This window comes from Daucus carota, chromosome 3 (assembly GCF_001625215.2).
Source record: "Daucus carota subsp. sativus chromosome 3, DH1 v3.0, whole genome shotgun sequence".
Taxonomy (NCBI): domain Eukaryota; kingdom Viridiplantae; phylum Streptophyta; class Magnoliopsida; order Apiales; family Apiaceae; genus Daucus; species Daucus carota.
In genome coordinates this window covers 46,541,348-46,567,908 of record NC_030383.2, presented here as the reverse complement: position 1 = coordinate 46,567,908, position 26,561 = coordinate 46,541,348, and the positions used below count along the sequence as shown (strand labels likewise).

Genomic DNA, 26,561 nt, shown 5'->3' with positions numbered 1-26,561 from the left:
TCTAATGTCCTGAAAATATCATACTCCAACCATCCTCACCCCTTATCTATAATTTCAGCCTACCTTTTATGAATGACTGTTTTGTCCAATCTCTACAAACTTGTAAGAAAATTGTAAGAAGATTACCCAGCATTTATTAACATATCGAACTTATATATTTTATTTTAACAATTTGAGATATTAATAACAAATATTTTTAAGTTATTTCCAACCAATATAACCAATACCATCAAAGCATAATTTCTTACAAATACAACAAATTTTACATAATGTCTTATAGGTCCAATTTAATCAATGATTATAGTCAATACCATCGGAGATACTCTTAGAAAATCTCCAACCAAGTAGAATCATTAACTAAAAGCCACTAATATATATTATAAATCAAAATATATAAATTATGTACAAAAAACACAATTTCAAATACATTCATTTTATCTATAAATATAGTCGATTTTCTGATATTAGTTATATTTCTAAGTACTCTCTGCGTGCATGTTAAAATGTGTAAGAAATTTCATGTCATTTATACCATATATGATATAACCAAATTGTTGTGGTATAATGGTTGAAGTTGGTACATTAAATTTTATATCTCCTAGTTTTTCATGTCACGTATTTGATTTCGAGTGCTTGCAATATTTATAATTATAAACATTTTCGGATTTCATGTTTGAGTTTCGGATTTCCAATCCAAAAAAAAATTGGATATACCCGAGCCCGATCTTATATATTTTTCAAATTCGAGTATAGATTAAATTTTTGGATTTGGATATGGATTTTACAATACCGGACCCGATCGTCATCCCTTTAATCAATAAAAAATATTATACATAGTAGAATTTTTAACATCCGGTACAACACCAAGATCTCCAAACATAAAATTAGTTAAATATCTTGAAAATAAACCACTTCACATCAGGATCACCAGCTTTTCCTCTGTGTATATTTGTAAATTTTTTTATTAAATTTTGTTAACGCATCATAATATGAATGTGTCATAGGAATATTTGATGAAAAATATGTCACGGATACACAACATGGTCAACAAAGAACTTACCGTTTATTACGATGTCGCTGATAATACAATAATACTACTGAACAAGTACAAAACCAAAGGTAAAAAAAAGACGTGACTAAAGGATCAGACAAGAGTTTAGTATTGTATAAGTAGTTCTGACTTATAAAAATTTATTATACCCTAATTTATTTTTATTTAATTATATGTTCTATTATTGATATATATTATTTTCATCATTTTAAATATTTATAAATAATTATAGCATAATTAATAAACTCCGTACGTTACACGGGTTTTAAACTAGTAAATTACTCGAGATACACTGGTAAAGAAAACGAAATATTAACATGGTCCGGACTCCGGTCCCGGTCCGATACCCTAAGTACATATATCCACAATAATATGTTTTGATCAAATTAAATTTTATATGTTTTAATTAAATCGACACAGTGAATTAATGAAAAGCTAAAGTTATGTGCAACTGTGATTAAGGATGAAGCAGGTAAAAAGAATGATTAGAAAAGTCCAGCACTCAATGTCATGAGTCATGCATCTTGATGAGGCATTCATACTAAAACCAGGTGCCATTTAGGAATAGTGTTGTGTAACATCAAGTAGGAAAAACGGAGGAATTAAATTGATGATAGTAACTCAGACGACACCCATTTTTCCTCATTAGACAATTCATACAACTTGCTCTGCAACTTGTCTTTGTTTTTTTAACTAAGAAAAAGGGAGAACAAGTGGTACTCAATTCTTGCAACTTGTTGCATCACCATTCACTCATTATGTAACTTGATGAAACGTACGTATTATCCAATATATAAGTTTCTAATTCCTAAAGTTTCGATTGATATTATATATTTATATATATTATAATAAATAAAAACTAAAAACATTAGCAATGGATGAACATCAAGCTATCTCAAAATCAAAAAAAATATATGATCATTATATACTTTTAATCAAATACTTCCTCCGTCCCTTTTTAGTTGTTACATTTGGTTTTGTGCCGGTCAAATTGACCAAAGTTTGACTGAAATTTGTTAATATTTTATCAATTGATAAAATAAAAAATATATATCACCGAAAATAATTTTTAATCTATTTTAAGATGTAATTTTCTATTATTAAAAATAATGAAAAAATAAATTATAATCTTTGATAAAAATTAATCAATCTAATTAATAAAAATAAAAATACGACAACAAAAAAAGGGACGGAGGGAGTATTCTGATCTCCATCGACGATCTAAAAGACTCGGAATAAATATACAGAAAAATAGTGCAACTAAACGGTGTGTGACAGAAGTTATCAACTCCTATCAGGGAGAAGTATAATACTAGTTCAACTTGTTCAAGTTGGTATAAATAAATTTCAAAGATGGGAAATTAAAGGGAGTAAAGTCCCGACATAAAATCTGAGGGTGGGCCCGGAATTAGATTTTGAAAGTGCTTTAAAGTTTATGTTAATGGTTGTTTGGCTGGCTGGCTGGCCTATCTGCTACGTGGAAGCCGGGGGTGAGTTCTACGGCTAAAGCTTCTTGCTACGTTTCCATTTTCTATTGGCTGCACGTTACCAGGACCGCAAGTGGCCCTTCTTTTTGTCTCTTTTCTATTTCTAAATAATTTATAATTACAGTAACTTTTTTTTAAGTTATCTGCTCGCTGATTCGACAAGTGTCAGAGGTATTTTACTTGAGAAAAATAAATTTAGGGGTTAGAGCAGCAAATCAAAAATTATAAAATCCGAAAATCAATATGTTTGATTAGCTTAAAAAAGAAAACTTCTGCGATTATCTTACAAATCCAAATTATTTTTGTATATATTAGAGGTGAATATGTGTTGTAGATTTTTTAATTGAAAAAACTTTTGTCAATTATCTTAGTAAGATTATTTTGATAAGTTTATTAAGATTTCACATAATCTATTATCATATTAAAATAATATATTGTATTTATAATTATTTGAGATGATAATAATATATCATTTAAAATATATTATCATATTAATATTATTCTATTTATAACCACAAATAACAACCTAAAATAAGAATTTGTTATTTCACAATATAAACGATTAATATATCTAATTCCACTGAAGCACAACATAATACTACATATTTAACAATCACAATACTTTATACCCGTACAGTTTAATTTAGCTGACGTTTTTAGCCCATAAATTAGCTACTCCTAGTTTTTCTTTTTTCCTTATCCTATTTACGAAAATAATTTCACCCTGTTAAAGTATAAGATCCATAAAGGGGCCTCCTCTAACACCTTAAGGTTTTAGAGGGAATGGTTCTCTACATGGTATCAGAGCTCAGGTTTGGCAGGAGGTCTCGGGTTCGAGCCTCTACCACCCCCAATATTCTCACAATTTAAGATGGACACGAAGGCAAGTTATGCCCCAAAGATGGGCGCCCGTGATCCACTCTTCAACCCAAATAATGGGATTTCGAGTGAGGGGGAGTGTTAAAGTATAAGATCCATAAAGGGGCCTCCTCTAACACCTTAAGGTTTTAGAGGGAATGGTTCTCTACACACCCTTCTCACTCTTAATGGAAGTAATCTAAAATCTAAAATACTACCAATGCTTGGAATTTATTAGTCTACAGGTCTTAAATTGTTGATTGGAGCCAACAACATTTCTGGTGCAGATCTCCAGGACCTAAGGTTTCTGGTGCAGATCTGGAGGACCTAAGGTGTTCCCTTCTCTTTTTTCTTTCAATTGCGGTGCGCTGATGATCAATATTCCAAATCTTGTTGGTGTATTCATAGGCCATTTTCAAAACATGCTTGTCATTCTTTTAGGGCTAATCACAGACCTTTAGACTTGAAACCAGTGTATTCATGGTCCATTTTGTCGTGCTAATTACTGCCCTTCTAGACTTGAAACAACTGAGGAGTGTTTGGATCATTACGAAAATCGAGAACGTGAATGATCAATATGTGATGAAATGATAATTTACCAGACATAATGAGAATGGAGAATGTGAATCAACAATATGGAGAATGTGAATCAACAATATATAACGAAATGATAACCAGGAATGTGAATGAGAGCTAAATTGGAATGTCAACAATATAAAATTCTAAAAGACAAATAGTCAGATATTGATGAATTTATATACTGTGAATGAGATTCTCATTTCAAGATAACTAGATTGCACATCCTAACACCAACAATGGGAAGAAGACTCAAATTCACATTATCCATGTTCATTAACCATGATCTAAACACCCACCCTTACGGACTAGCAATTATATGCACAAACCCCAAATCACCCACCCTTACGGACTAGCAATTATATGCACAAACCCCAAATCACGATAATGGACAATATGGTCACGCATCTACACATAATATTTATCGCTACAAGGATATTCATTATATATGAACAGCTGCCACATATCCACTCATTCATCGTCGGGGACACCATCTGTTATGTTGTAATACCTCGACAAAATCAAGTGCTTAGAAGAACTATAATTGCAGTTTTGTATGAACGTCTATGGCTCTATGCACGATGCAACAAAAATCTTAGATATGAACTAGAGCATGCATGTTTTAAAAAATTAAGGAAATTTGATATAAGAATCCTGCAAAACTACATTCTATTCCTATTAAAGAAAGGCAACCACCTAAACAAAATTTTGTTAGGAAATAATACCTGAAAACTACATCCCATGTTCTTACTAATTTGTGTTTTGAAGTCGAACTTCATATTGAAATCAATGAAGTTGTACAGTTTCTGACATCACTAAATAACTTACCATGAACTTTTGTAGTGCTCACATCTGCATTGCTCATATAATTTTCTTTATAAAACTGTCCTAAATAACTAACCCATAATTTCTAAGACGCAACTACATTTTGACTCGGGCCACTTCGACGGCCCCCTCGTCCCCTTCCTTGCTGGTTTCCATCTCCATTGCGACCACCTGGACCCCTTCCACGCCCAGAATATTCACCACGACCACCAAAGTCATTTCTGCCATAACCCCTTCCACCACTGTAATTTCCACGGCCTCTGAAGCTGTCATTCCTGTACCCTCCTCGTCCAGAAGAGAAACGACCACGGGAGTTGCTCCCTGCATTTCCCACTGCAAGAGGTAGCAACAGACCAGCTATATCAGATACTTGATACAAAATACAATAAAATTAGAACTATCCACAAACCTATCTAGCTAAATGAATAGAGCCGAAATTATCATCTGCAACTACTTGAGTACTTCATCGTCACCAATTTTTGTTACTTCATATCCACAAAAAACTATTAACACAATTTCTTACCTCGAGTAGTCGTTCTCTTTATCTCAACAGTTGCTTGACGATCCCCAATTGTAACTGGTGAAGCCTAGAAGGTAATAGTCTATATTTAGAATACTTCAAAGTTTAAGCAATTGAACCAGTCTTAGGTTGCAAAGAGAGTGTCTAAACAAGTGTAAAAATTAAAAGGGGAAACATGCATATTATCTGCATGGTATATGCTATTATCAGTTTTCAATAATGTAGCTCGAACATTTCACAACACATGCCCCTGACAGGATAATATAAACTTTGGCAAAAGAAATTAGGATCTAGAGCAACTGTATATTGGTCATGTTGATACAACTTGACTACTTGAGTTGACAAGAATGACAGTTTCTTTTGTTTACAAATAATCAAGTCCTATGAAATACTTTCATTGTATTCTTTCCGGATGAGGAACAGTATTCCAGCTGAACAGTCAAATAAGTTTATATGGCTACAAGTAAAACAGTGCTAAATTAGCAGTTAGAAAAGAGTTAAGAAGCTCGGGTAAACAGACGACGATATATCCATCCTTAGAACTTTTATGTTCTCATGCAAACAAAGTTGTATTTCTGTTATCTCCGTTTTTTACTAATAACAGTAAGATGGGTAATAAAGGTTAGACCTAGCTTCTAGGGAAAACGCTTATATTATGTAAAAATTTCTACAGATCACAAGTTAAGCAGGCTTTTTCTAAGAGAACCTATGCTTTGTTTGCTAAAATTGGCTTCTGGATAAATTGTCAAGTAAAAAGAACCTCTAGGTTATTCAGAAAAAGAGAGGATAAATTAAGCTAATACAGACACAGTGATAAAATTATTCAAAATGTAACTGTACTTGATATGAATAATTTGAGGGCTAAATATATATCTGTCATATTTGAAATTTGAACTTTAGCACTTGCAAGTTGCAAGTATTGAAGCTTCCAATCTAGTTTTCTTTAGAGTATATATAAAGTCTATCAGTCTGTTGATACACAATACAAAAGAATAATGTAGCTGCAAAGTGTTAGCCTAGCAGCTATCCCTCTCAATTAGAAAGAGGTCAAGGGATCTAAGTTTAGCAGAGGCATGTGTGTGTGGGTATTAAAATCCTGAAATTGATCTTAATTCTTAACCAAAAAAAGATTGTGGCTCGTGACCCCAAATGTCACAAAGAGAGGAAATAAGGAGTTCATGATCATGTTCACTTCTTGGTAATCAGGAGTTCATGATCATGTTCATTTCTTTTAGTTATAAGCAAGAGGCAATGTCTAAGAGAAAACTAGGGTTTATGTTCTTGTAGCATGCCACTAAATGACTATAAAAGTTTGAATTATAATAATAAATGAGCTGGTTCTTATATTTACCCGGACAAATAAGCAGAGAAGATAATAAGTGTTCATGATAATTTCTTCACCAGTAACTAGTAAGGTCACAATGCATACATGAATATATTTGGATAACTGAACTGTTTATAAGGTGACTGCTAAATCACCAGCATATGTCTATAGTATACAGCACTTACCTGAGCACATTTGATCAGATATTAGTTATAACTCTTAGAAACATATGTTTAGACTTTAGTAATATAACTACTTAAGCATTTTGACAGAGTTTAAACTTGCCCTTGGGTTGCCTTTTGTAACACACTATCTATCAGTTCAACGGTGTAAGGCCTCAAATGGCAAACATGTTAACTTAATATTCCCTTATCATATCAGAAATCAATAGCTCTTCCACACAAAGCGAACCTCGGTAGCTTAAAACATCCTTTTAAATATCAACAGAAGACATCATATCGTTTCTGAATTTTCCTTCTATAAAAAGGGTTATTATAGAACACACCTGAATTGCATTGTTCATAGAATTCACATCTTGAAATTCCACAAAGCCAAAGCGAAATCCCTGTTGCCAAAAGAAAATAAGCATGTACAGAGCAGCTGCTTCATGTGGCAGAAAACAACATACATGTTCAGTGTGTTAGAATTACCTTGTTACTTCTTACTTGAACTCCACCATGTTTAATTGGCCCAAATCTCTTAAACTCCATCTCAAGCTGATTGGGGGTTACGCTTAGAGGCAAATTCTTCACATAGATAGAGTGGCCGTCACCTATATGAAGTAGATAACTTCAATACAATGTCAAAAAGATATAGGCTGCGATGTGGAGAAGAGTTCTATCCATAGTCACCATGTTAGTTGCAATGATTGCAACAAACTGGATTCTACTCTGACATGCTTTCAATTTAGTAAAAAGCAAAAAAAGAAAAAAAGAAAAAAAGAAAACATGAATATCATTTCTCGCTCCCAGAATTTTCCTTATATTGTTAATTAATAATTCCAAAATCTATATAATTAATTAATAAAAAGAAATGTATATACCCTCATCATCTGCATGGTTACTTGCTGGAACATTAGGAACTGAAGCAGCTGGAGCTGGCTCTTGTGAGATAGACTTGACAGGAGGCTTTTCAATCTTCGGAGAATCAACCTTTGCGGTATTAGTAGGCACATACATCTTAACAGTTCCTGAGATTCCCTTCTTTGTGTGAGAACTTACAATGGACGCATATGACTTCTTTGGAGCATCCTCTTCAGCATCACAAGAAGCTGTGTCTAGAGCTGCTGAAATATGATTCTCTATGGGGTGAGATTCAGAAGATGGAGCAGCTTTTGTACTCACCAACTCACTCTCATTTCCTTTTGGGTCAGCAGTCTTTATCTCAATACTTGGAAGCTCCTCAACTTGGGACTTCTCCTGGTTTAATACTGGAGGATCAAGCACATGTGATGGCTCTGGAAGCAAAATTGGAATCAGTATCCAAATTCATTAAAAGAAATATCAGTATAACTCTAAACAATGGAAATTAAAGTCTTCAAGTCAACCTGGATCTGGTGTCAGGCTGGCTGATGGGGTGTCATCAATCCCACTAACCGAAATTGTGTTAGCATCTAAAGGATCATTTTCATCAATGTACCTGAGAACATCATTGAGAACAAAGTAACCTACATGCTGTGGAGCAAGAAAAAATGTTTGTGTGAATCTTCTTCGTAGGTTGTCTGCACCAGTTAAGAATCCAGTAACCAGAAGAATCACTCCATCTTTCATTGAATCCTGTGCATCTGCAGTCAATATCTCTGCTGTCTTGTAATTCATAGAACATATCTTGTCATTAATATCCTGTTCCACAGACAATATCTGACTGTTAAACTAAAGAACAATGGTATTTTACTATTTTGGAAGTCAAATTATGATGTTGAAAAGGGAGTGAGTGAATACTCATTACCCCAAGTCCAACTATGAAAGGAAGGAGCAAAAGAAATTCAAGGGAGGTTACACATTGGATATTAGACTTTTTCTTCTAAAGTGTGGTTGCTAAGTCATAAACAAGGTACAAACAGTACCCCGAGAGGTAATTTTTTTTTGGAAGTTCTGATACATAAATGATAAGCTGTGGTATTAAAACACAAGTCTACTGGTGAACATGACATGAGCAGGTGATAGAGTATTAAATGCCAGAGAGAGTTCAACTAGCGAAACAAGCAAACCCAGACAACTAGTGAAAAAACAGAGCTATAGCAAAAATAAAAGCATCTACAAATCATAGACTCACTTTCATGGTTGTCACTGATATCATACCACCATCAGGTTCTGGCCGGCTTATTACGCTTAAATCTTGATAAAATTTATAAACCGATTCCGGATGTTCTTGGAGAATGGGGTAGTATTGTGCGACAAAAGCCATGCCAACATTGTGCGCACTAGGAACAGGAGGGATGTCATTTTGGGTTGTCATTGCACTCTGAAAATCAGCAACAACATATCATTATTAAGCTACTTATGTTTTTTCTGAAAGATAATTTTAGACAATGAAAATAAAGAAGCAAACAGGTACTGAAAGTGGTAGCAAGTAGCAACATAAAGATTCTTCACTCTGGATTATATAACAAAAAAGTATTCTTCTGAATAAATAGTCCATTCTCACATGTATAGCTAATAGCCCTAAATTATGCCTCCATATAAGATTATTACAGTATAACTTACAAGTATAATACTCTTCCAAACGTTAAAAAACCTAGACATTGTTATATTTCACCAAGTGCGGTATAAAACTAAAAGTCAACATATGCCACATTATGTTTGACCACAAAGGAAGAGCACAAAAAACAACAGCCCTGTAAAAAATGATAAAGCAGAGATGGTTTCTTAAATGTCTAACACATAAGCAAGAGCATTGGAATTTAGTAAACCTGTAATTGTTAAACATCTTGAATTTCTAAATTCAATAACTATGTTTATACACGGAGCAACGAAGAAGAAAATACAGCAACATGTAAACACTAAAACACATATAATTTCCCAAGTATCTAACAAAAAAGCAAGAACATAACAATTTACTGAACCATGAGTCATGTACATTTTTTTGATCTTAAAATTTACGGAAATTCACTGAAACACATAAATACAGAGACGATTTCCTTGAATACCGAAAACATAATCAAGGCCATAACAACGTACTGGGCCACATATTCTGACCTTTAAATGATATCTGAAATGCATAACATATACCCATATGTACACATACACACATTTTAAGTAAGGGAAATGAAACCCCTAAGCATTACCCTGAGTAACTCAAATAAAGAGTCAATTTTTAATCAACAAAATCAAAATTAGATAATTCCCATAAAACCCCGGATCTAAAAGCATAAATCTTGGTGAACAAAACCCCCTTTAAACAGAAGAACGAAGATTAACTAAAGCATTGATCACGGACCAAGAAGAGGTGCAACACATTGAAAAAAACAGTGAAATGAAATAAAAGAAACAGAGGAGAAATGCAATAATCTATGAAGCAACGAATAATTGAATAAAGAAATTGGATTTTGCTGATAAAGATTGTACCTTTAAAATCAAAGGATGAAGCAAGGGAAGCGAAAGCTACTGGAGAAGGAGAGTGATGTTGTGTTGCTAGCGACTGGAGAATAGTAGTTCCTTCTAGGTTAAAGTTGTGTGTGTACGAATTTTATGATGCTCAAACCGGTCAAAAGATTTAAAAGATTTTAATTGCTTTATTAATTTAGGAAATTTTATATTCAAAGTTAAAATTAAAAGAAATACTTGTATCAGATACTCCACTTTTCTAAATCAGGGTCATATCGGTTTTTTAATGATTTTTTATTTATAAAAGTTGAGTATATTCGATTTGGATTTTAGAAAAATGTATTTTGATCTTGAAATATTTAATTATAATTTTGAATTATACTAAAAAATCTGATGATATTCGATTGAGATTATTAAAATCCACTAAAATATGACAGATTTTTTTAACATCATAAAAATGGGTGGTAATATCAGACAGAACCCAAAACCCGACACGAACCAGACCCAACCCGAAATCCGATTTACTGAGACAGAAACCCGAAAGTGACCCGAAAATAACCTGATTGACCCGGAATGACCTGAAATTAGAATTTCATTTCTAATGACTTTAATTTTCGGTTTTATTCAATTTTAAGTAATTTTAACTTGACCCGAAATCGTCTTGATTGCTTGCTGACACGAACACGACCTGTTACCCGAAATTGCCACCCCTAATTAAAATGATGGATTTTATGCGAATATTCAGTCTATATTTTAAGGGTTTGCGCAATGGTATGGATTTGAATTAAGTAATCGATTAAGGTGGTATGACTTTAAAGTATTCGGTTGAGTGTTGAAATAAATATATTTATTTTTTTAAAAAATATGTTATTAATTTATATTAATCGAAAAAATTGATAAAATTATTATTTATATATTTGTATCATTGATTATTGTATTAAACATTATTATTTAATTAGTAAAATAGAGGGAAAAAATCAAAATGAAATGGGTCCTCGTAGCTTCCTCTTGTTAACCTCCTGTATCAAAAATACATATTTTGAGTGTTTGAGGTATGGTTTTGAATATATTTCTTTTTCAATATGGATTTGGAATGAACAAAACAATATCTGGATCACATGAACCAAAAGATTCTGAAGCATGGTGCAAATTTTAAACACACTACTCCAGTTCTCTAACATTTTATCTAAAATCCGCGTAAAATCAATATCAAATAAATCCACAAATTTTCATAAACTATATAGAACTCAATAAATTCTAGTTGAATACACATCTTAGTTATTAGTTATTCACGTATGACATACGGTACATTGTGCAGCTTATTTTAAAAAGATTATTATAGCAAGTTTCTGAATATTATTAGCATGAATAAAAAATTAGATATTAAAAATATATATATAATATACATAAACATGTTATAGAAATTAATAATATTAAACCATAATATATATATATATATATATATATACATATATATATATAAAATTTTGCTTATAAAAATATATTATAAATATGAAATTTTAAATTATATACTCGACCGTGATTCGTTCAGTTTACTTAAAATAAAATAAAATTAAACGATTATATAAATAATGAGAGACAGAATAATACATCTATTTTTAACTATAAAATGTTTTACCGAAAAATAAACTCCATCCATCGTACGACTTTTCTTAAATATAACATGTTCTCTTTCAAGACATAAGCCACCTAGCAATTTTTGACTCTTAACACAAATGGAAAGCCAATATACGACATATAATATTTTTCCCTTATAATAAAAAACATATTTTAAAAATAAATCCCACATGTTAATATTACAAAGCCATTTATATTATAGACAATAAAAATATTTACTATTATATCATCGATTTATAATATACGAAAATTATAATACATTTTTGTAAAAAAATAAAATAATAAGTTAGTATATTTTAATCAAATTTCAATTTACTAAGAAAATAATATTAAAAATTAATATAATAAATTTTAAAGTATATGGCTAAGATAATTTATTTTCTATCCCGTTTGTTTATAGAAAATTTGTGTTGGCCAAACAGATCTCTCTACCTAGCCTTGGTTTTTTCATCTTCTACACACAGCAATGGCGTCCGCGGCAAAATCACTGGTCCAAACCCTAAGAAAATACATAAAAAAGCCCTGGGAAATCACCGGCCCATGTGCAAGCCCCGAGTACAAGCTGGCCGTCCCTCTCGCCACCGAGTATCGTCTCCACTGTCCGGCGAGCTTCCCCCAGCAAGCAATCGTCCCCACCTCCGATCCCGAGACCGTGTACGATATCAAGTACTTCTCTCGGGACCAGCGCCGTAACCGACCCCCGATTCGCCGGACTGTGTTGAAGAAAGCTGACGTGGAGAAGATGATGAAGGAGAAGACTGGGTTTGATGTGTCGGAGTTTCCTCCTGTTTATTTGACCAAGATTGTTGAGGAGGATTATAATGCTCGTGGTGGTGGTTATACTCACTAAGAGGTGTGTGTTTTTATGTTTGTACATTTTTGCGTTTTTGTTGTGTGTATTTGATTGTATGTTTTGTTGATTTTGTTTGAATTCTGCACGATTAGGATTTAATAGTTATGTGGGTAATTGCAAAAAGTAAAAAGGACTGTATCTTGACTAGAAATCAGGGTTGTAGAGTGATTTTCGTTGAGGGTTTACTGAATTGGGGCTTAGGTTTATACATTTTTGCATTGTTGTTTTGATTTTGATTGAATCCTACATGATGAGAATTAAATAGTTTTATGGGTAATTTTAAAAAAGTAAAAAGGATTGTGTCTTGACTAGAAATTAGGGTTGTAGAGTGATTTTCATTGCGGGTTTACTGAATTGGGGTTTAGGTTTGTCCAGTGTCGGGTAGGACCAGGACCTAAATTGTTGATTGTAAAGATTTAGAATTGCTATCTTTCTTTATCATAGTGAGAACTAGTTTTTGCGCTTTTGCTGAATTAGCTGTTCATGCTACTGATTCTATTTGTAGTTCCCTATAAAGAAAATATGAAAAACTGAGGCATAAGCTATTATCAATATGAAAGCCCTGGGAAATCATTATATGGTAAACTGCCCAAATATTTGTTCTCTTCCTATAAGCTATTATCAATCAGCGATTCAACTTAATATTCCGAGGTGGTGGTTATGAGGTATTTCATTAATAAACTAGTCAAGTCTGACTTCTATCTAGCACCCATATAACCAAAATTACTGGTCATGACTAAAAACCGGAGGCTAACAATGTTTATACCGTTCATGTAAAGATTCTTCTTTAAAGGTGAAACTAATAAGCTAATCAGAATTAGCCTATATAGTACTTATGGAAGTTGACAAGTAGTTAGAGAGATGCTAGAGATGTTGATTCACTATGCACTTTGAATTTACTTCTCGAATGGACTTCATATTAAGTAGCAAAAAGCCTCATTTAATCTGACAACAAACTAAAAAGACTGATGCTTGACCAAAATCAGACATTAATGAGGACTAGATGTGAATAAGCGAAGTAGGCTGAGAAAGACCATGACCCAGTCTTTAAGAGCCTGTTTGCCTTGGTTTAAAGCCCGGGCTTTAAGTCATCTCTGACTTTAAGTTGAAAAATGTATGTTTGTGTACTAAGCCAGAAGTTGGCTTAAAGTCAGAATTAAGCCAGAAACTGACTTAGAGCCAGAAGTTAGTTTGAGGTACTTTTTTCGGGTGACTAAATTCTTTTGAACCTTTTTTTTTTTTTTGGTTAAAAATTACTCCTAAGTCATAAGTTACTCATAAATCACTTTTATTTTTATTATTATATTTTTAATAATTCATAAGTCATTAATAATTTAAAATGACCCAAACAGATATTTTAAACTCTCTCCTTATCAGATAAGTCATGTTAAGTCATTAGTCACGTTAAGTCATAAGGCTATGCCCAGCCAATGGGCTCTAAGTTACATTACCGATCCCCTCGTGTATTTCATAATCCTATACAGCAACTTTTCATAATCTTTTACAGCTTTTTTGTGATTACTTGGATTTGCATATAAAGTATAAACCTGTACTGAATATTAGGGTTCTGAACTGTGATATGAAATTACACACCTAGAGGGGGGTTGAATAGGTGTTATGGCTAATATACCCGATTTTTAAAAGTTACCGAATAATTAATCTGTCAAAGACAGCCTGCTGTTAATTTTCAGAGTAAACTGTTAGCCTGCTAATAAGATAAATGCAATGCAGATAATGTAAAGCAGTATGCTAGCAACACCAAGAATTTTAGCCAGGTTCGACCCCTAACCCTAATGGTCTACGTCCTGGTCCCCTACCAACTGGTAAGAGATTATATTATTAATCAATAATATCAACGATTACAAGATTCAATAATATAACTCCCTTTCTCCCTTGTTCCTGTTATCAGCCTGCTGAAACCCCTGAACCACGAACCAAAAGCCTACCAAGACCTATACTTCCCAAGTATATTCTCCAAGCTAACTAGTCCCCTTGTTCCCTTGTTTCACAAGCTCGATACACAGCAACAAAACATTACACCTTGAACAATACAATGTATGAGTGTAATACAACCGAAACTATGAACTCTCAATATAGATATATATGCAAATACAAGCACTAGAGCTCAACAAAAGATTTAGCAATGTAAAGAGTTGTATTTCAGAAAGCTTGGTGTGTTCTCCTTGTTCTCTACCGAAAATGAAAGCACACACAACTTTATATACATCATACCAACGGTCATAATCCAACAAACTTCCCAACGATCTTGGTAACAACCTCACGTTTAAATTTAAATTGAATGATGAACGTTTGGATGATATATGTTTACTGAGTAAAAGATAAATCACATTTGAAAACATCTCAGTAAAGAATTTAAATAAAATCCGTTTGAAACAAAATAGGAGTTTGTTAAAGATAAGATTCTTTTGAGATAAAATCTCCTATTTGTTAGGAAAACGTTTTGAATGAAAACTCTTTATAAAACTGAGCTCTAATATTTATATAAGATATATACAAATATTAGAATCCTTACAAAGTCGTTTCCTATTAATTCTTCTTGAAACAAGACTTTGATCTTTATCCGATTGTTTCTCTGTTCACGCTGTAAGCCTGCTGATAGCTTGTAAATATCCCTGTAAGCTTGCTGACAGCTATAATCATGCTAACATCCTGAAACACTGTTAGTCCGCATAAATAACCTTTGATAGCATGCTAACACATATCAGTTTCATGTTATTAGCTTGCTGTTAGTGTCATCATCAAAACCTTGAGAGTATCAATCTCCCCCTTTTTGATGATTACACTATATTAGGAAAAGTAATAAACTCCCCCTAAATATAGCAATCTAATATCACTAAACTTTCACAATTATCACAGAGAATATAATCTAACAAATATATCTAATTCACAGATATGCAAAATTTAACACAGAAACAATTAATCAAAGCAAATTGCATAGATATTTCAAATAATCCTAACCAGGATAAACCACCTGGTATCCAACAAAATTATCCAAACAAAACCAAGTTAACTCAGGATAAACCACCTGAGACCAGCAAATTTAAATCCAAACCAACCAACAAAAACTTAGTCTTAGAGCAAATAAACTTAGGGCCAATAATATACTTAAGCAGATAAACACAAACTTAAGTAAAGTCTTATTTTCCTAATTTCCTCCCCCTTAATCATTAAAAAGGTGAGAAAATCAAGTTCCAGCCTTGTCCTGATCATCCTTGTCCTTGGCAAACTTCTTGGCAAGCTCTGCAGCAATCAGATTTTCTGCCATCAGTGCATTCCCAGCAGCAGCATACTTAGAATCCGTTCCAGCAGCTTCCTTCAGTGCATCCAAAGCTGTTCTCGGCCGTGGGCTATCAGTAGCATCATCCTCTGAAGTGAAAGTAGCCTTCACATCAGATGAACCCCCAGAGCCATACATCCGCTTGCAGAGTTCATAAGCAAAGCTTCCAGAACTGCACTTCTCAGAAGCAGTTGAAGTTCTAGCCCCAAACATCATATCCTTCCAGAAAGCAAACTGAGAATTCAGCTCAGCCATCTTCTCAGATAACTGCTTCTGGCCATCCATCACTTCCTTGTGATTTGCTCGAAGCTCATCCATATATTCCTGAATCTCTTGTGCAGAGATTCCCAGGTCAACAACGTTCACAGATTGAGCAGGAGGTGGAGGTGGAGGAATTTCAACAACAACCAAATTCCCATCCTTGTCTAACTTCAAATTCGACTGAGTCAAAAACTTTACATCCAAAAATTCTTTAGCAGAAATAGTGTCCTCATCAACAAATGACACTCCAAACCATTCAAAAACCCTGGTTAAAAGTAACCCATACGGTAAACCCCCAGAAGATTTACCCTCAACTGCATCCAACATGTTTTTAAGAATCAAATCTGGCAAATCAAACTTTCGACCTGCCATGATCATAGCAACAACCACAATATCTTGCGAAGACAGATTAGACCTAGTACCAAGCCTAGGACTAACATTTTCAATTGACAGCTTAAAAAGGGCTTGAGCAAGAGGGAGCAACTGAGTAGTAGAAGGAAACATATTCTCAGACACATTGTCAGACCCAGTTATCAATTTTAATTGATCTTGGTGAGAGAACCCCTCAACACTTTTTGGACCTCTCTTAGTGTGGATAGACAGAGTGGATGGGGGGATTTTTAAAATCGCACCCAAAAACATGGAGGATAAACAAATCTTAACATCAGAAACAAACGAGACATACTGATCAGCGCCAACAAGTTGTAGATTCGCATAAAACTCTCGAACCAGAGCAGGATAACAGATCTTAGGTAAATCAACCAAGAACGACTGAAACCCTAAATCCTCAAATAACTTAACAATCCCGCAAGTAATAAAAGTTTTTCCAGATAGTGGCTTACCCAGAATGACCTTTCGGCCTGCAAGACCACGAACTGCAAGGACCTCAGATTTGACCTTTTTCTGACCCGATTCCACGCCCGCATCACTACGATTGATCCCAGACAACTCGTCGCCGCTCTCTACTGTAACAAACTCATCATCGTCTTCATCGATTAGTTTCCGTTTTTGTGAAATAGAAGTAGGCTGAGGAGTGTGTGCCTTAACATTCGCTCGCGTCTTCTTCCTCATGGCTAATCGTAAACCGATGGAGGCTATGGTGACAACGAAAAGCTTTCGGAGGAGGTGAGATAAAACCCTATTATCTTGAGATGGAGAGTATATGTAGCCGAAGAGTCGTGGTGATAGGATTTGTTTCAAAACTCTTTTAATAATTATCAGGGGAGTAGTTTTAGGAATAAAATTAAACGAACTAATATTCCTAAAATAACTCATGTTTATCGACTAGATACCGAATAACGTAAAATTGTTAAACGCACTTATCACGTATCACATATATATATCCCTTGAAACCGAAATTTGAATTTTAAACTTATCATCAATTACACTGATAATCACATAATCACGTATCAAAAATTCAACACATAAATTCATCAGTCTAAACACATAACGGTAATATCATTTAAGAGCACAGATTTCAAATTAACACTTAAACTGACCGGCATGCAAAAATAACAAAAATTATGTAAAATGCTAGGAGTAAGCTGATAGTACCCGGACCATGCTTAAGAGCCTGCTGACTGCACATCACACATACTCAATTCCCTTCTCAGCACGACATAGCGTTCTTCAGGAAGAGGTTTTGTGAAGATGTCAGCTAGCTGATCTGCTGTAGCCACAAATATTAACTTGACAGCACCCTTTGCAACATTGTCTCTCAGAAAATGATGTCGAACATCAATATGCTTTGTCCTTGAATGATTGACTGGATTTTCTGAAATGTTGATTGTACTTGTGTTGTCACAAAAGATAGGAGTTTGCTTGCATTTGATTCCAAAGTCCTTCAATTGTTGTCTCATCCATAGCATTTGAGAGCAACAGCTACCAGCTGCTAAATACTACCCCTCAGCCGTAGATAGAGCAACTGAAGTTTGCTTCTTGCTTAACCAAGAAACTAAGCTTTGACCCAAAAATGCACAAACACCACTTGTACTTTTTCTATCAGTTTGACTACCTGCATAATCTGCATCACTATACCCAACAAGATCAAAAGCATTTGTGATAGGATAGAATAAGCCCAAAGTAATTGTTCCACTTAAATATTTAAATATTCTTTTAACAGCTTGTAAGTGAGAATCCTTTGGTTTTGCTTGAAATCTAGCACAAACACAAACACTATACATAATATCAGGTCTAGAGGCTGTAAGATAAAGTAAACTACCAATCATAACTCTATACATTCGAATATCAACATCTTTACCATTTTCATCTGCTGTCAGCTTGCTGACAACGCTCATCGGTGTTGATTTCGCCTTGATATTCTCATACCCAAATCTTTTGAGTAGATTCTTGATATACTTGGATTGATGCACATAAATTCCTTCTGGAGTTTGCTTAATTTGGAGTCCCAAGAAATAATTGAGCTCTCCCATCATGCTCATGTCAAACTCACTATGCATGCACTTTGAAAACCACTTACACAAAGAATCATTAGTAGATCCAAATATAATATCATCCACATATATTTGAACAACTAATATATCTTGACCTTTAATAATGGTAAACAAAGTAGGATCAATTTTACCTCTAATGAAACCATTTTTGATCAAAAATTCACTTAACCTTTCATACCATGATCGAGGTGCTTGCCTTAATCCATATAGTGCCTTCTTGAGCTTGTAGACACGGTTGGGATACTTTTCATCCTCGAATCCTGGTGGTTGCTTGACATAGACTTCTTCCTTTAGATATCCATTTAAGAATGCACTTTTGACGTCCATTTGATGTAGCTTGAACTTCTTGAAGCATGCAAATGACAATAGCATCCTAATAGATTCCAATCTTGCAACCGGAGCATATGTTTGATCAAAATCAATCCCTTCTTGCTGATTGTATCCTTGTGCAACAAGTCTAGCTTTGTTCCGAGTGATAGTACCAAATTCATCAACTTTATTCTTGAATACCCATTTGGTTCCAACAATTGAAGCATCCTCTGGTGGATCTACAAGTTCCCAAACATCACATCTTTCGAATTGGTTGAGTTCTTCTTGCATTGCCATGATCCAATTTTAATCTTGTAAAGCTTCTTGAACATTCTTTGGTTCCTCTTGAGCTATGAAGGCAGCATAAGCACAAATGTTGGCTTGAGCTTTCCTTATCTTGATTCCAGCTGATTTATCTCCAATGATCAACTGAGGAGGATGATTCTTCACTGTTCTAGTTGATTTTGGTAGATTGTGTTGAGCTATGACCTCTTCATTCCTTGTAGTCTGCCTAGGAGGAGTCTGATCAACAACATTTTGGCTTGCTGATGAAGTTTGACCTCTGGATTCATCCAATGTGAGCTTAGACATCTTATCCAAAGTTTCTTCAAGAGATGGAGTGGATTCAGTAGCTTTATTGCCTTCTGAAGTTGTGGCAGTTGACTTGTCAGCTTGCTGATTTCCAGTTTTCTTCACTGTCAGCTTGCTGCTAGTACCTGTACCAGCACATTCTTCCTCATCCCTTGCAAGATCATCAGTAGACTCTTGAAATGAAACATCAATAGACTCTTCAATAGTATGTTTACCAAGATTATATACTCTATAAGCACGACTTGTTAAAGAATAGCCCAAAAATATAGCTTCATAAGATTTAGAATCGAATTTACCATCCCTATCAATGGTTTTGAGTACAAAGCACTTAGATCCAAAAACCTTGAAATAGCTGATGTTAGGCTTCTTTTTCCTTAGCAATTCATAAGGAGTCTTGTTGAGAATTGGCCTGATAAGCACTCTGTTAAGAACATAGCATGCTGTGTTGACAGCTTCTGCCCAGAAACTTCTTGGCAGCTTGCTCTCCTGCAGCAATGTCCTAGCTGTTTCTTGTAAGGACCGGTTCTTACGCTCTACAACTCCATTTTGCTGAGGTGTACGAGGTGCTGAGAACTCATGTGAGATTCCTCTTTCTTCACAATAAGTAATGAAGTCTTTTTGGAATTCCCCACCATGATCACTTCGAATACCTACAAGTCTTGTATCTAGTTTGTTCTCAAGCAACTTGATTAGTTTCTCAAATTCACTAAAAGCACAATCTTTAGTACGCAAGAATAATACCCAAGTGAATCTAGAATAATCATCAACAATAACAAAGGCATATTGTTTACCTCCAATACTCTTATAAGCTTCGGGACCAAAAAGATCCAAGTGAAGAAGCTCTAAAGGTTTAGAAGTAGATACCATTTTCTTTGCCTTATGTGGAGTCCTTGTTTGCTTTCCTAATTGACAAGCAGAACATGTCTCCATCTTGACATACTTAAGCTTTGGTAGACCTCGAACAAGCTTCTTTGCTGACAGCTTGCTGAGATGATCCATATGAGCATGTCCAAGCCTTCTATGCCAAATTTCCGGATTATTATCCACAGCTGCTAAACAAACACCTGCCTCCTGTTCTTCAAAGTTCAAAACATATATATTTCCTTCTCGTTTTGCAACTAGAGGAGTTTTGTTAGCACCAACAAGTATAGTACATTCATCCTTACCAAAGTTAACAATATGACCATCATCAAATAACTGACTTATACTAAGCAAGTTATAAGTAAGACCTTTAACATATTGTACCTTGTTAATAGAAATGATACTATTACCTATAGTTCCTTTGCCAAGAATAGGAAGAGTTTTGCTATAACCAATTGTGACACGTCCACCCTTCTTCATCTTCAAGCTTAGAAACTGAGATTTGTCTCCACTCATGTGCCTAGTGCATCCACTATCCAATATCCATTGATTTGGCTTTACTTTAGACACGAGACAAACCTACAAAACAAACACAAACAACTCAACGTTTTGGTACCCAAATTTTGTTGGGTCCAGCAGTGTTAGTTGATAAAACATATAGAACATTAAGATCAGATTTCTTGATCCACATTTGGACCACTTTAGAACTCTTCTTCCATGTTCTGCTGGTCTTATCAGCATACTGTCTCGGAGCTGTCTTCTGTCTGTTTCTGTTGTCAGCATACTGCCTGTGAGCTGACTTCCTTTTCCAGCTTGCTGATTGAGTATTCTTCATTGGACAATTATTAGCAAGATGGCCCTTCTTTCCACACTTGTGACAAGTCACCCAAGGCATGGCATAATTGTATGGAATGCCATTTTTCCCTTCATATCTCATTGAAGATGTGGATGTAGAAGCTGCACCAATGCCTTCTTTATCATGAGAACCTTTAGCTTGTTTCATTATAGATTTGAGACTTTCTTCTCCTTGAACAAACTTTCCCATGGCTTTCTGAAGATTTTTAACTTCTTGCTCCAATGACTTGATCTTTTCAGCTTGAATAGAGATTTCGGCTAAGCTTTGGGATTTGCTTAACTCGAATGCCTCCAAGCTTGCATCCTTAGTTTTAAGATCTGCTCTTAGCGAGCTGAGTTCTTTCATGAGTGTATCATTCCTTCTTTGGATTTGCATGTTGTTCCCTTCAAGTTGTGAGATTTGTTCCTTGAGAGTAGCAATGATTCCACTGCTTGCCTTGGCACTCTTTTCATTCAAGAAATCACCTATGACTTTCTTCAAATGAACATTTTCTTTCTCGAGCTCATAGTTCTCATTCTTTAGATCAATGAGTTCCATAATTGATAGACAACTCTTATCCTGCATGGTTAGTTCACAAGATGTTGTATCAATAGAATGTAATTCAGAATTAATAGAATGTACCTCACTATTAGTCTCTGAATCTGAATCGGTTGTCTCTATTGAGCCATCGAGACCAACAAGAGCCAAGTTAACCATCTCATCACTTGAAACATCAGAAGCTGATTCATCTTCATCATCACTCCATGTGAGAAGTGCCTTTGATTTCTTCTTGTTCTTGTAATCAGCTTGCTGTTTAGACGGCTTAGACTTGTTTTTCAGCTTGTAGCAATCCCTTTTGAAATGTCCTTTCTTGCCACATTCGAAACATGCATCATCTTTTGGATCTTTCTTTGCACCAAAAGCTTTGCCCTTTTCTCTTTTCATCTTATTCTTCTTTTCGATCATTCTCTTGATTTTTCTGGACATAAGAGCTAGATCCTCATCTGATTCTGTTTCCTCATCTGATTCCAGCTTGCTGACAGAGGAGTGCAGTGCAAGATTCTTCATTTTCTCTGTTGGCAGCTTGCTGCTTTCTGAGCTGTTAGCTTCAATCTTAGCTTCAAATTGTTCCAACTCAGCAAATATAGCCAGGTGATCCATAGTATCAATGTTAAGAGCTGACTCCAATGCTGTGACCTTGGCACCATATTCGAATGGAACAGCATTTAGAATATTCATGTTGATTTCCGATTGAGGAATCTTTTTGCCAAGTCTTTCAAGACTGTTGAGAGTGACTTGGAATCTAGCTTGGCTTTCACGAATGGATTCTCCCTTCTTGATAGCGAAGCTTCCAAATTCTTTCATAAGCTTTCCAAGCTTGACCTTCTTTAACGCCTGTGAGCCTTCGTGATATGTCTCCAATGCATCCCAAATTTCCTTTGCTGTTTTGAGAGATGAGACCTTGTCATATTCAGCTTGATTCAACCCATTGATCAATGTACTCCTTGCTTTTCCATTGGCAGCAACCTTTGATAGCTCGTCCGCTGTGAGAACATCAACGTCCTTGACTTTGTCATCTTTGTCAAGATATTCATAAGGACCTCTTTGCACAACTCTTTGCATTAGGGGATCTCTGGATAGATGAGCCTCCATTTGGCCTTTCCACCAATTATAGTTGTCAGAACCCGTGAGGAGGGGAGCTCTAAAATCGGACTTTCCCTGAAAGTTATCAGCCATATCGATCGATACTATTCCTGTTACAGAAGTATTAGTACAAACCTGGCTCTGATACCAATTGAAATTACACACCTAGAGGGGGGGTGAATAGGTGTTATGGCTAATATACCCGATTTTTAAAAGTTACCGAATAATTAATCTGTCAAAGACAGCCTGCTGTTAATTTTCAGAGTAAACTGTTAGCCTGCTAATAAGATAAATGCAATGCAGATAATGTAAAGCAGTATGCTAGCAACACCAAGAATTTTAGTCAGGTTCGACCCCTAACCCTAATGGTCTACGTCCTGGTCCCCTACCAACTGGTAAGAGATTATATTATTAATCAATAATATCAACGATTACAAGATTCAATAATATAACTCCCTTTCTCCCTTGTTCCTGTTATCAGCCTGCTGAAACCCCTGAACCACGAACCAAAAGCCTACCAAGACCTATACTTCCCAAGTATATTCTCCAAGCTAACTAGTCCCCTTGTTCCCTTGTTTCACAAGCTCGATACACAGCAACAAAACATTACACCTTGAACAATACAATGTATGAGTGTAATACAACCGAAACTATGAACTCTCAATATAGATATATATGCAAATACAAGCACTAGAGCTCAACAAAAGATTTAGCAATGTAAAGAGTTGTATTTCAGAAAGCTTGGTGTGTTCTCCTTGTTCTCTACCGAAAATGAAAGCACACACAACTTTATATACATCATACCAACGGTCATAATCCAACAAACTTCCCAACGATCTTGGTAACAACCTCACGTTTAAATTTAAATTGAATGATGAACGTTTGGATGATATATGTTTACTGAGTAAAAGATAAATCACATTTGAAAACATCTCAGTAAAGAATTTAAATAAAATCCGTTTGAAACAAAATAGGAGTTTGTTAAAGATAAGATTCTTTTGAGATAAAATCTCCTATTTGTTAGGAAAACGTTTTGAATGAAAACTCTTTATAAAACTGAGCTCTAATATTTATATAAGATATATACAAATATTAGAATCCTTACAAAGTCGTTTCCTATTAATTCTTCTTGAAACAAGACTTTGATCTTTATCCGATTGTTTCTCTGTTCACGCTGTAAGCCTGCTGATAGCTTGTAAATATCCCTGTAAGCTTGCTGACAGCTATAATCATGCTAACATCCTGAAACACTGTTAGTCCGCATAAATAACCTTTGATAGCATGCTAACACATATCAGTTTCATGTTATTAGCTTGCTGTTAGTGTCATCATCAAAACCTTGAGAGTATCATGATACTCAGACTAGGCTAGAAGTATCTAACATGGATACGTGTCCATGTATTGGACTTTTTAATACTTTGAAAAATGTGCATGTTTTTGGCCAATAATAAGTGTCTGAGTCCAAGTGTCCATGTCCGAGTGTCGAGTGTCTTGAGATGGGTACTTAGAGGCAAAATGAAGAGTCCGAGTAACATAGGTTCTGAAAAGTTAAGACATGAAATTTTTGCCTGTTAAAATTCAAATCAGCCTAAAAATTAAAATTATAATATACACGGAGATATTTTAAATTTTGTTCACATACATACATATATATTGGCTAAGGTTCAAATGCTAACAAACTTGCTTGAGAGCCTGAGAACTAATTCTAAAATAACTGAAATTTATTTTTTGTTCCATTGATAACTGATTAGTTCTTTCCTAATATCAACCAGTGATAACTTGTGTTTTAGGTTCTGTTCATAATTGGGTTCTCTGCTAAATTAACTCATATTTTTTACATATTATAATTTATTGAGGGAGTAACATGCTCATAGATGAAAAATGTATCGTAAATAGTGGGTGTTTTGATTGTAAAGAGGATGTGGAATAGGCGTAGACCATGTATGTGCGGGCTGTTTTTGGATAGGGTCTATTTGCTTGTTCAGGTGCCTTACTGTGACAGTTGTGGGAGTCTTTTTGTCCTTTGCTCTTGTTTCCTCAATGGAGGAGATGGTAGCAAATTACTCTATGTAAATAGGAAGTATGCATCCTATTCTTTTAATTTGCTTATGTTGACAGATCCATGTTAATAACTTAGGCTTCTCTGACTGAATAGGAAGATATTTGGAGCCTTTTTCTGAGTGTCATCAACATGATGTGTTAGTTCATGTTCTGAAATGGGATAAAGGATGCATTTGTGTCTTCATATTGTCATATGTAGTGATTCAGAGCATGCATTATATAAAGTGTAACTTTTTACGTTCTTTATTTGCTGGAAAAACAAGTAGTGCTTAAAGTATCACATCTGATTGTCCTGTATTTTTCTTCCAGGCATTTCGGCTGCGGATAGAAGGAACTAGTGGTTTCCAAGAATTCTATTAATTATAGTTCAAAACTGTTGCTTAACTTTCGAGCAGCTTGAAACTATTCAGTTGATAGTTCTCTCAGCAGTGTATGTATCTGTGTTCTGTTCATTTGTACCACCATGAATACCTGGGCATCAATTCAACTGGATCCCGAGAATTGGCTGTTTTGTTTACTGTGGTGAAATAAGATATGATCTTGTCTTGCACATTATCATCTAGATATCCCTTTCAAAATTGGAGTGAAAATGTCAATTGTGTTTTAATTTCTGCCCAATGACTTCAAACTGGTATCAATTGTGTTTTATTAACTTTTGAGATCTATGACTTTTCATGCAAGCTAGCAGTCAACTAAACCTCGTGCTACTTAAAAGCAGTGGTTCAAGTGTTCACAGAGCCCAAAAATTTCAGTGAAGAATTTTCATCTGGTTATAACCTTGTATACCAGCCACTTTATAGTACTTGTGTCTATTCTGTTTGTTATGGGTGATCGGAGATGTCAATATCTAGTTAATTTGAGTTGTCTATTACAGTGTACTTTGAGTGACCAGCAAACAAGGTAGCTTGCCTGAGGGCAGGGTGGAATACCAATAGACTAATAGCATACAGGAAATATATATTGTCTTGTTGTCACCAAGTCTCTTCTTTGGTCGAAATTGGAGAAAAGGAAGAGGCAAGAGTTGTCATGAAGACCATTTGTAATGTTATAAATTTTTAGACAACAATCATGCCACCCCAATTGAAAACAACAGAACATGTTAGCAATGAGATTATGAGCCTTAATTACAAATTGTGGCTATACTGTGCCTGTTTGGGTTTTTTTTTTTTTTTGTGTCAAATTTAAGGATTTATATCCCCCAACATTGGATTGATTAGCCAGCCCAGCAAGACACTCTACTCAAAAAATTAAGCCCAAATCAGTTTAAAAAGAAGTATGCAGCCCAAACAAGTGTTTCGCATCTACTCGGACCAGTACTTAACTAGTTAACTTTCTAGACTGAACCAGAAGTTAACTACATTCGCAGTTGAAGTGTAAGCGCGCGCGAATGAAACTCGTGTCAAGGAAGACAACAATTATGAGTTGAGTAAAATCAATATTATTTCTTCACAGTTGATTATGTAAACATATATACTTACGAATCATGATCCAGTAATGTGGATTCATATCCAAATATATTTTGATTTAATATTTCATATTATTCTCGTAAAATTTATGTTATATAAGCACAC

General features: G+C 34.7%; 2 protein-coding genes across 2 annotated transcripts; one reads left to right on the top strand and one right to left on the bottom strand.

The window, feature by feature from the left end:
* Nucleotides 1-4,663: 4,663 nt before the first annotated feature.
* On the bottom strand, nt 4,664-10,348 carry LOC108215451 (nuclear transport factor 2). The gene is made up of 8 exons (XM_017387959.2): nt 10,208-10,348; nt 8,916-9,104; nt 8,188-8,482; nt 7,684-8,097; nt 7,292-7,413; nt 7,147-7,206; nt 5,321-5,384; nt 4,664-5,130 (listed from the first exon to the last, which is right to left on the bottom strand). The coding sequence occupies exons 2-8, from the start codon at nt 9,096-9,098 to the stop codon at nt 4,883-4,885; spliced, it is 1,386 nt and encodes a 461-aa protein (XP_017243448.1). The 5' UTR covers nt 9,099-9,104; nt 10,208-10,348; the 3' UTR covers nt 4,664-4,882.
* LOC108214570 (uncharacterized) lies at nt 9,707-25,601 on the top strand. The gene is made up of 3 exons (XM_017386638.2): nt 9,707-9,715; nt 12,261-12,677; nt 25,300-25,601. The coding sequence occupies exons 1-2, from the start codon at nt 9,707-9,709 to the stop codon at nt 12,672-12,674; spliced, it is 423 nt and encodes a 140-aa protein (XP_017242127.2). The 3' UTR covers nt 12,675-12,677; nt 25,300-25,601.
* The last annotated feature ends 960 nt before the right edge of the window (nt 25,602-26,561 follow it).

Bases quoted from the DNA above. Each gene is read 5' to 3' on its own strand.
- LOC108215451 (XM_017387959.2), bottom strand. From the start codon at position 9,098: ATGACAACCCAAAATGACATCCCTCCTGTTCCTAGTGCGCACAATGTT. The intron at 8,483-8,915 runs GTGAGTCTATGA...TCTGTGGAACAG, and splicing joins TATCAGTGACAACCATGAAA to GATATTAATGACAAGATATG. The intron at 5,131-5,320 runs GTAAGAAATTGT...TACCTCTTGCAG, and splicing joins AAAGAGAACGACTACTCGAG to TGGGAAATGCAGGGAGCAAC.